At 38.1% G+C, this 11394-nt stretch overlaps 1 protein-coding gene across 6 annotated transcripts in view; it reads right to left on the reverse strand.

Annotated features, from left to right (window-relative positions):
- ZBTB25 (zinc finger and BTB domain containing 25) overlaps window positions 1-11394 on the reverse strand; it is a 56748-nt gene that overhangs the window by 35486 nt on the left and 9868 nt on the right. For 5 of the 6 annotated variants that reach the window (XM_055088524.1, XM_055088525.1, XM_028495992.2 and 2 more), the window contains 2 exons: window positions 7162-7341; window positions 3348-4291 (listed from right to left, as the gene is read on the reverse strand). In XM_055088524.1, the coding sequence (XP_054944499.1) occupies window positions 3348-4291; window positions 7162-7334 (1117 nt within the window). In that variant the 5' untranslated portion in view covers window positions 7335-7341. Of the gene's footprint in view, window positions 1-3347; window positions 4292-7161; window positions 7342-9854; window positions 9937-11394 lie in introns of all 6 variants that reach the window. The other variant, XM_055088523.1, reaches the window with a different exon arrangement.

The raw sequence follows: 11394 nt of genomic DNA on the forward strand, positions 1-11394 counted from the left end.
AATAGGAATTCTAGCAACACTGCTGTTTCTAGAGTATTTGTAAAAAAAAAAAAAAAAATAAGAATTCTGCCAATTAATTATTGAGTATTAAGTAGTACATGACTGCTTCTACGACATTCTAGAATTTATGAGTTGGAATATGAGTTAATAGGTTTAGGTTAATAGGTTAATAGGTTTAGCTGCAGAAAACATGTAGAATGTAGTTTTCTTTATATGATTGGTTTTTACCAATAATACTGATAGAACTTAACACAGTTTTAATACAAATCGTCACAACACCCCTGTGAGGTGGGGATTGCTTATAGACACTTTACAGATGGTAAGTCAGAAAATCAGAGAAAGAGATAATAATCTCAAGAGATAAATCAAGACATTTTGGTTTTCTTATAAGGCAGACTGCACTTATCAGATACTGAGTTCTGACAATAGGCTAATAAGGACAAATACTGAAACAGTTTGTGTTCCTCCAGAGAACAACTATATGTGGGATCTAGAAAGAAGGGAAAATTCTAAGCTGATCCAAAGGGGAAATGTCTGTCTAGTACTTGCCCAATACATTAAGGTGTACACAGCATTTCCAGTTTTAAGAGTTTGGTAATCATCATGCAAACCATACTGTATGGCTAAGATAATAGCTCCATTTTACAAATGATGTAGTCAAAACTAAAGGGTTTTGCTGGAAGGATTTTTTTATACAAAGTAGATTTTTCTTAGTGAGGAATCATGTCTTAAAAAAATACACTCAGGGCACAGTGTTAGTCATAAAACAGCTATTTTTAAAATATTCCTGTTGAATGAATGAAAAAGATAAAACTGGGGTCATTCCCCACACCACTATTCACTGGCTCTCTGGAGCCCAGGTTTTGGGATTTTTTTCCTATAAAATGGAGTAATCATTTTCCCACTTCCTAATACAGACAGAATACTGTGAAGATGAAGGAAAGAACATTTGCTTTGAATTCCTAATATTAAAAGGAACTTTGTGACTAAGAATAAAAATACAGTTAAGCACTCTTTTCTTAACACCCAACAAAAGTAGATATATCTCTGCTTTAAGTTAATCTTGTCTATCATGGACAGTCAGCCAAAAGCAAACTTCTGCCACATCCAGACTCTGCCCTGAACTGCTGCCCTACACCACAATTCATATGCACACTTACTCCCACCCTTTAGCTATACACACTTTTTTGTGTCAATGACTAATAACTGAGCAAGTAGGAAAGAAAACAGAAGAGAAAAATCAGGAAAATTTTTATCTAAATTAGAAAAATAAAACTTTACTTGAAGAAGGCTAGGGAATATATCTAGAATAGCCTAAGATACATGAAATCAATGTTAATATTTGTGTTCATCCTATGAGATGAAGTCTTTGAGGACAGTGTGAGTTTGAATGATTAAATGATTTATGTATACGATTAGATGCAATTCCGACACTAAAGAGCAATACATTTGTTTTAACTACTCCCAATACAACTGACTCTGTATCAATAGCTACTTAGATTTTGCTCTTAACACATGTCAACCCGAACCCCACAAGGTTTCCCATCCACGTCTAGGACAGAAACTCAACCACCTTAGACAATGCCCACTGGTTTTCTTCATTCACTCCTTAAGAAAAACTTATCAGTTCATAATTCACCTAAACTCACTGATAACCCAGAGAAAACCTTTGTGCCCTTAGAATGAGCTGGATTTCTCTTTGAGCTACCTCCTGACTGAACTCGGACACTGTTGAGCAACTCTGATGTCAGGAAATAACCGCAGAAGTGAGCAGTCAGGAAGATCAAACAGTTTCTGTATGTAGTTAAATTCTAATCTTCACAAACCAAATTTATTAAATTTACTAAAATACCTGTGAGGTTTAGAATTTAGTAGGGCAGCATACAAAAAAAGATAAGGCTGTTCTGAAGCCTCTCTCTTTTGTTATCCTTGACTATCTAGTATTTTAAATTTAAACATCTCAGAAACAATTTAGGTCTATCCTCTGTGGTGAAGTTTAACCAGCTATTTCCCAGCTACACAGAGCAGGAGAATCTATCATTCAGTCCACCAATTTTAATTTTTCGGGAATTTTAGCTTTGTAAGTTTCACCAATATAAAAGGGAGTTAAGTTGATTCACAGAGGGAAGGCTGTCATGGATTTTAAACATAGTTCTAGGACACTGACTATACCTACTCTGCTGGATTTATGGACCAGAAAAAAGTTAAAATTGTGCCACTGAAAAATTACCTTTTCAGGTGATTATTAGAAAATTAATGTCAACCCAGGTAGCCTACAAAATCTTCTGATACTGTGGGTAGAAAGATAATTTGTATTTTATCATTTACCTCATAAGCTCATATAAACCTCTGGTCATAAAAATCTCAAACTCCCTTAAGGTCTTTAAGAAAACACTCTAGATTAAGATAACAACACTAGGGTGTCAGTCAACACAGATCTATCTATCTGAATTTCTGTCTCTAACACCAGGGGCTTCTATGCTTATCTATGTGTATGTATCTTACTGTTTCTTTAAGTTTTTGTGTGTGTTTCTGACTCTTCTCCCTTTCTCTCTCTTAAATATTTTTTATTGAAAATGAGGTATACTCAGTGTTAAAAAAAATAAAGCCACATAAGATGTTGCAGAGCTAGTAAGTAAAAAGTAATTTAAAACTACTCACGATTTGGTATAGCTATGCCTTAAAACAAATGTTTTATACATTATAACATATAGTTATGCACTAAAAACTAATAATTCCCTATATGGCAGAAAATATTTTAAAATAATCCTCATTAAGGGATTAATTCATGTGGAACATTAACTAAAAGTGATAGTCTAGAATATTCTTTAAAAAAGATTTCACTTATTTCATATTCGATTTGATTTTACAGATTCTACAACCTGGAAAAACTTCCATACTTCTATATTGATTTCTGATTTCTAAATTGTGATTTAATTTATGACAAGTTCACAGCCCTAAGTGAAGGTTACATTTTAGTAGCTATGTATCAATATATCTTACAATAAGAAGATCTAATACATACAACCTTAAAACTATGGATAAATGGTAAAGAATAAGTCAATAGAACTTGAGGAGAAAAATAATTTATGAATTAAAAAATGCATGTGAGTTTTCTTTTTCAGAACTGATACAAAAATCCTGAAGGAGAAACTGCTACTCAACCAGGATAGTATCCACATTTTCTTGTGTGAGTTCTGACTCTAAGGCACAAGATGAGTCTAACTGTTCTTGCGACAAGCGAGAACTTTTCAGGGGGACGTCAGACCAGCTGTCAAAATATGGCTGAAATCTCTGGGCTAATGTATTACCAAACCTTTGGCATCGGTTATATCTGTAAGATTTACCTTTGTGTGTATACATGTGCTCCAGTAATTGGCTCTTTCGGAGAAATTTATGACCACAGATAGTACAGCTGATTTTTCTTTTCCTTGAAAAAGAAAAATTACAGTTTAATTCTACTGGCTCAGTGTCTTTGGAGATCAAAGACACTTGACTGATCTGCAAAGGCTCTGTGGTACCCCGGTTTGAGTGGCCAGGCTGCTGCTCATTATCCTTGACAATGAAGGAGCTAAGCCTGCGGCATTCAAGAGCCTCGCTATTTTCATTAAGTGGATGCACTTCACCAAGGTCGTTACTTTCCAGAATGGAAGCAGGGACACCAAATGGGAGGGATCCAGACACGTGGGTATGGAGATGTTGTCTTAGATTACTACGGGAATCAAAACGTTCCCCACAGTAATGGCATAGGTGTATTTTGATACCGCTTTCAGTGGAAGTGGGGCCTGTCACCTCTGAAGAGGGTGAGGGATGGCTCTGGGAAATCACAGATTCTGGGTCACATCTCTCCTGCTTGATGGACATGGGGGGCTTCTGGTGCTCCTCCAAGGCCTGGGCAGCAGGATGGGCCCTCTGCTGGTCTGCAGTGCCATCATCCAGCCCAATAGCAAGAGAGAGCTGCAACTGGGGGTGGTCACCCTGGACAGCAGCTCTATTTCCACTGTTATTGGAAGGAGCTTCCTTGACCTCCAGCCCTTGTTTGACAGCTGTTTTTTGGGTCGTTGAGATCTGAATGCCATATAAATTTGAGGACTGCACAGTCTCTGGTGAGAACACTTGACTCATTTCAGTCGCAATGTGAGAAAGGTAGTCGGCGTGAAGAAATCGAATCCCTTCCTCCAAACGACTATGATCCACAATCTGTTTTGGCCCTTTCCCCGTGTACATAATGTGCAACAAATAGCTGAATATGTCAGGTTGGATGTCAGTTGGTTGTATTTTTATGCATTCACTGTTAAAAACAAAAAAACAGACCCACACAGAATGAAACAACCCGGTTGGCCTTTTAGTTAACAGTACACACAGTCTTAGGCTAAAGCAGTTTCTTCCTAAGAAGTTCTAACTTAGCAATCTGCCTTGATGAAACTCATTAACAAAAGCTTAAATTTTCATTGTATACCAGTTTTATGGCACAGCAACAAGTCTCCATGTATTCAATCTACTGCCTAAAGTTAAGAAACACAGATATTCTGATTAGTTCAACATTTAATTAGTGACTCCTAAGTGATATGCACTTAAACTGCATGCCAGAGGGTAGAAAAATGATGACTAAAATAGGTACCCTGCTCTTAAGGAACTTAACAGTCTATTGGGTATATAACCAAAAGAACTGAAATCAGGAACTCAAATAGATACCTATAGACCAATGTTCATTACAGCATTATTCACATTAGCCAAAAGCTAGAAACAACCCAAGTGTCCATCAGCAGATGAATGGATAAACAAAATGCAGTATATACATACAATGGAATGTTATTCAGCCATGAAAATGAATGAAGTTCTGATATACGTTACAAAATGGATGAACCCTGAAAACATGCTAAGTGAAATAAGCCAGACACAATGGGACAAATTTTATATGATGCCACTTATAAGAAACATCTAGATTAGGAAAATTCATCGAGACAGAAAATAGATTAGAGGTTACCAGGAGCTTGGGGGTGGAGAGAATGGGGAGTTATTATTTAATGGTTACAGTTTCTTTCTGGGGTGATAAAAAGTTTTAGAAATAGATACTGGTGATGGTTGCACAACACTGTGAATGTGATTAATGCCCCTGAATTGTACAAATAGAAATGGTTAAAATGGCAAATTTTATGTTTACATATATTGTACCATAATAAAAAATAATTAAAAATTTTAAAAGGGTCTATTGTAATTGGTACCATTTAGAATTTAAATTACACTAACCTTATTTTGGCTTCCAAACTGTATTAATATATCTACTCTTTAAATCGCAAACGAATACAACTGTAACTTTGAAAAGGTTTAAATTAATCTCAAGCCCAATTTTCAGATATGAATCTAGAATTCAGAAAACAGATGGAAATAGATGTGTAACAAGAAATCAGGAAACACCCTGCAAAATTAGGATAAAAACAACCTGAGGGAAATGCTGGATGACAAGAAACAATGGAATCAGTTGATGGACTTACCTTCCCTGAAGCAAAAGTTTGTGTCAATACATCAGAAAGCAAGTGTCAGTATGCCGGTAATCCATTTCTTTAGTCCTGACATTTTAGGATTCCCTCTTGGGTTTCACTCTTACCTGTGACTCTTACCTCACTGCCATGGTCTGTGGCAGGGGTTTTTTATACCAGCACAGAGCTGTTTTAACTGAGGATTTTTAGTTGCTCAACAGAGATACCACAAAGTAGGACTGCTACCTTTGTATCGCCTGGATTTAGTTTAGCATGGTGCCTGGTACACAATAGGTGCTTTAAGAGCTGAACCAACTCACTGCTCTCAGATGAGGCTTATGTGAAGGTAGTGTTTCTAATCTAGTTTCTACACTGACACTTAAGTTGGAGAGGAAACTCTTTTGCGTGGCAGAAAAGACTACCCGTGACCTGTCCCCGACGAACCTCCTCTCCCCTTCGTGTCATATATTCCAATCATTCTGATCTACTCCATTTCCTGAATGTGCTAGCCTGGTTCATATCTACATATGTTTTCATGCATTTTTCCCCTCTGACTGCAACTGTAACTTTTTGCGTTCCTCTACAACATCTGAAAAACTCCTCCTGATCCTTCAACATTCAGAGCCTCTGTAAAACCTGTTCCAACCTTCTCAAAATAAGGCTGCCGACACTCCACTCTACCTTGTGCAGCACTTCTATTATAGACATCACAGTAACTATTAATAGCAGCAGCTAACAGTGCAAAGCTCTGTTCTAAGCATTTTAATATTATTAATCCATTTAATCTTCTCAATACCATGGGGTGGGTATATTATTCTAGTGTTTTACAGAGAAGGAAACTGAGGTGCAAGGAGATCAATTACACTGCAATTATTTTCTTTACAGGCATTACCTCTCTCTTAGACTATAAACTTTTTTTTTTTTTTTTGGCTGCACCACCTGTCATGTGATCTTAGTTTCCGACCAGGGATTGAACCCACGGCCCCTGCACTGCAGGCAAAGAGTCTTAACCACTGGACCGCCAGAGAAGTCCCACCATGTAAGGTCTTTTAAAAAATCATAGTGTTGCATCACTTTTAACCTAGGAGGTATTAAAGCTATTTTTTTTTCCAAGAGCTCAGAATCTGGATACCATATTTATAGCCCCCTCCTTAATACCCCATGCTGGGGCAATCTAAATTAAAAAAAATTTTTTTGAAAAAATATTTGAAACAAACGACATTTGAACTGTAATACGAAATATAAAGTGGGCAGAGTTATGACATTGAAACCTTGCTATGAAAGTGTTATGGAACAGAAATCAATGACTTAGTGATTAAGAGCACTGATTTGCATTTGAGTTTAATATATTAGCTGTATAATCCTAAATGGACAAGTTACTTAACAACTCAGTTACAGTTTTTCTCTAAAAAAGTATGGATAACAGAATTTACATTAGATAAATGCTTAGTGCTTGTTTATGGTATAAGCCTTCAATAGATTTTAGCCATTATTGTTTTCATTCTTATCTTCTACCATGGACACTACACAGAGTTTAATGACAGATGTGTAAAAAAATTATAAATTTTTATTATTTCCTAAGGTGATCCCATAACAAAGAATCCCCAAAATGAGATTATAATAAGGCTTAGCTATATCACACTATCAAAAATTCTTCTGATTTACAAAAGCACATCCTTACCTTGTTTGGTGAATAAATATCATCTTGAAATAGTTAGAAAAAGCAGCAAGCACTGCTCTGTGGGCTTTGAAGTAGACATCTCCAATAGCAACTGTGCAATCACACAGAAAACCAAATTCTCGCTGCATGTTCAGCTGCTGCAGAAGGACAAGGCTATGGCTAGCTGTGTCCATTGTGGCTCTGAGAAAAAGGATAATATAGATTTTTTTTTTTTTTACAAGGTTGGCTATAGATCACACAAACCTACAGAATACAAGGAGACCTAAATTTAAATGAAATTATTCAACAGTTTTCAATACTGTTAATTTTACCCCAAACTTAGCTAACATTAAATACCCCATTATGATAATTGACTTCAACCCTGCTGAAATGATAAAACGTGGCCTTTTTAAAATCTGGTAAGAAGGTGGCTTGGTGTGGTGACAAAGACGTAAAAGGAAGTCTGTCCTTTTTTATCTATGCAACCACAGTTTCTAGTCCTCAGTTTCCTCACTGGCAAAAAACGGGAATGAGGTACTGATCCTTGCCTCAGGGCCGAATGAGATAAGTTATGTGAAAAGCACCTTGTAATGGAAACTACTATTCAAATGTTGACTATAAATGTTAATAACATTACAGTGTGTCCAGCCTGGGCTAGAGCTGTCACTGCTCCTTAGGGATCCTCTGTTATGCTCAGGGGACACTGGCCTCCTAACTATCATATAATGTTTGGGTAACTTATCAGTCACAGGAGCCCTTAAAATAGATGTCAAGCCACATCCCCAGATTCACATGGGGCCTAGAGCCCAATGGGAAAGAACCTAAGCCCTGACCTTAACTGGACTCAGACACATACAAGCATGGAGGTTCCCGATGAAGTAGAATGAAGGATGGGATCACTGGTCTCAGGGGAAAAAATCACGCATGAGGAAAAACATGCAAAAGAATTCTGGCGGAGAAGTCTAGTGTGAGCAGAGCAGCAAGAACATTCGTGAGGGCCCTGGGAGGTGGGAAGCTGTGCCACCTTCTCCTTCCTCCACCTTCTCCACCTCAACTGTGCAGAGAGAAGGCAGCTGTGGTATAAAGGGTATCCCTGGGATGCTGGGAGAGCCTCCTCTAAAAAAGCAGGTCCTAAAAAAAGAAATGAAGTTTTCCTACTAACCAGAGAGACCAAAGTCTTAAGGAGGTCAGTAATGAGAGTGTGGGTTTAGCTGTCTGGAGACTGGCAGTAGCTTGGGCAGCAAAATGCTGAGTGGTGGATAATATAATAAAAATAGTCAACCGTTTATACTGTTTCCTGTATGTCAGGCATTTTTCACTCATTTAATTTTCAGTTCAACTCTGTGAGAAAGGAAATACTCAATGCATCTTACAGATGAAGAAACAATCAGCACAGAGAGTTAACTGACCCAAGATCACACTGCTCGTAAGTTGCAGAGCAGGGGATTCAAACCCAGGCACTGGACTCCAGAGCCCCAATGTCCTCCCTCTCCACCTCCCAGAAAAAAACATGACTCATCAACTGAAGGAGCCTAGGGAACAGTCTACACATCAAGCACCCTGGGAAGCCTGCAAAGAAGAATCAGGGAGAAACCCAGATTTCCTACTGCTTAAGCAAATGTGACACAGCAAAACAAACATTTATACTTATTAGTGGACAAAGTCTAGATTATAACTGGTAAAGATAAAGGCAATTATTATTGATAAAAGGTTAAATCTATTTTTATTAAAACTACATATATAATGTACTAATATGGAATAATCTCCAAGACATAGTAAGTAAAAAAAAGCAAAATGTAAAACTGTATAGAGAAGACTACTATTTATGTAAAAGTGGTAGAGTGGTTATTTTATTTTTAAAGGTGGGGGAATTTACACATAAATATATTCTTGTTTATGTACACATGTCTGGAAAGGTTCAAAGAAACCAGTTTTGCTTCTGGGAGGGAAACTAGGGAGCAGAGAGTTAAGCGTGGGGGGAACTATACTGTTTGAAAATGTTGAAATATTCCAGACAGACAGTAGGTAAAGAGAACAAGGTAACAAGCACCCACCCCTGGGCACAAAAAGTAAACATTACAAACAGGGCAGAGACACCCTGGCATCTCTCCCACACTCTACACCCCCACCCACCTTGCCTCCAAAAGTAACCACCATCTTGATTTTGGTGTTTATGACTCTCCTGTACATTATCACATTCTTACTGCATGTGTTCAGACTCCTTAAGAACGTTGGGTATTGTTTTGCATGTTTTAAAATTTTATACAAATAATATTATACTTTAGGAATCCTGCAACTTGCTTCTTTTAACTCTACATTCATACATTACGATACTGAGCAGGGCCCTGTGGGGCTCCTGGGCACAAAGCCTTTCTGTGTCCCCCATGTCTTTGATTACAAGACATAGCTTTCATTCAGCCTCCATGACTTTCCCTGAATTCCAACAGGCAGATTAAAGCAGTTGTTAATTCGGGAAAGGAGGGGTTGTTAGACCAGAGAGAAATAAACAGTCATAGAAACAATAGTGCAGCCTTTGTGCAAGGTCTTGGTTCCCCATCAAGGGATACACACAACAATATCTTTGAGCTGTTTCGGAGATACTGAAACCCCCTCCAGGTGGGAGAAGTTAAGATTAACGATGGTATGCTGCCCACACGCATGCAGACCCCAGACCAGCTGGAACCTGAAGGTTGATGTTGCTGACTCCTACTTACCTCACCACCAACCCATCAGAAGAATGTCCATGAGCTGATCATGCCCTCTTGGAACAATTACTATAAAACTTCTCAGTATCCTCTACAAGTTGGGACACATAGTTTTTAGAGGCAGGAGCCCACTGTGTCCCCCTTTGCCTGGCAAAGTAATAAAGCTATCCTTTTCTACTTCACCCAAAACTCTGTCTCCAAGATTCGATTCTGCACCAGTGTACGGAGAAACTGAGCTTTCGGCATCATTACTTTTAAAAATCCTACTAATTCAAACATAGTAGTTTCCCTTACTCCTCCCCCTGAGTAAAAAAACAAAACTCTCCCATACCATCTCATTTTAAAAGCTTTTAAGCAGCAATGAAATAAGAAGTAAGATAACAGAACCTACAGAGACCTGAGTCTATCTTCTAAGAATATAAACGAAAATCCAGGTTGTGGGTATTGTTCCAAAAGGCCATTTAACCAAAAGTCAATATTTATTGTATTTACCACATTTTCCTGATTCTAAAATACCACCAATTTATAAGGAGATTAAAAAACCAAAATAAAACTCTATATTGGAGATTTCAGTATGTGAAAACATCTTAGATTCAATAAAATGGCTCAAATTGAAGTAACTTAAACCAGTCTTACAAACTGTCCCCCAAAACCCCGCTCAGATCATAAATGTTTTCAACAGTTCCATATATATATATATTTATACATATAGTGCATTAGTATAATGAACTGTTGAACCATGTGGAAATGAAAATAGCACACTAAAAAGCCACATATACAAAAATCTGTGGTTAATGTTCTATGAGTAACAGTTAAATTCACTTATCGAACAAATATTTTGTGAAGAGAAATTTAATAAAGAAAAAATATTTGAAAGCATGCCTTGTACAAGGCACGGGGACAGAAAAAAATTACAATGATGTTGCAATCAAGATTATAGGCTAATAGGGGAGACAAAACATAAAACACAGTAACTATGACATGAAGTAAAAGTGGTAAGTGCCAATAACAGCAGTTGGAGAACACACTATGAGGGGGAGATAAATGACAGGAAACCCAATGAAAAATAATCCATTTGAACTGGATTTCGATGAACAGGCAGGAGGTGAACATAGCATTCTAGGCAGAAAAAAACAGAATGAGTAGAATCACCATCATTAGGCCTGGGAATCAAAACTGCTCTAGTAGCAACATACATAAAAGATTAGCAAGGGAAAGGCATGGAGAAATAAAGACCAGCAAGTAGCCTTCTGCAATATCCAAATAACAGCAGTGGGAATGAAGAAAGGAATACAAGAAGATATACCAGATGGAGACTGACATGACTTGGCAGAGGACTGGATGCGGTCAGCCACAGAGAAGATCAAGTCAAAAGTGAGTCTCGGGGGGCTTCCCTGGTGGCGCAGTGGTTGCGCGTCCGCCTGCCGATGCAGGGGAACCGGGTTCGCGCCCCGGTCTGGGAGGATCCCACATGCCGCGGAGCGGCTGGTCCCGTGAGCCATGGCCACTGGGCCTGCGCGTCCGGAGCCTGTGCTCCTCAACGGGAGAG

Source organism: Physeter macrocephalus, chromosome 11 (genome assembly GCF_002837175.3).
Source record: "Physeter macrocephalus isolate SW-GA chromosome 11, ASM283717v5, whole genome shotgun sequence".
In the NCBI taxonomy this organism is placed as follows: domain Eukaryota; kingdom Metazoa; phylum Chordata; class Mammalia; order Artiodactyla; family Physeteridae; genus Physeter; species Physeter macrocephalus.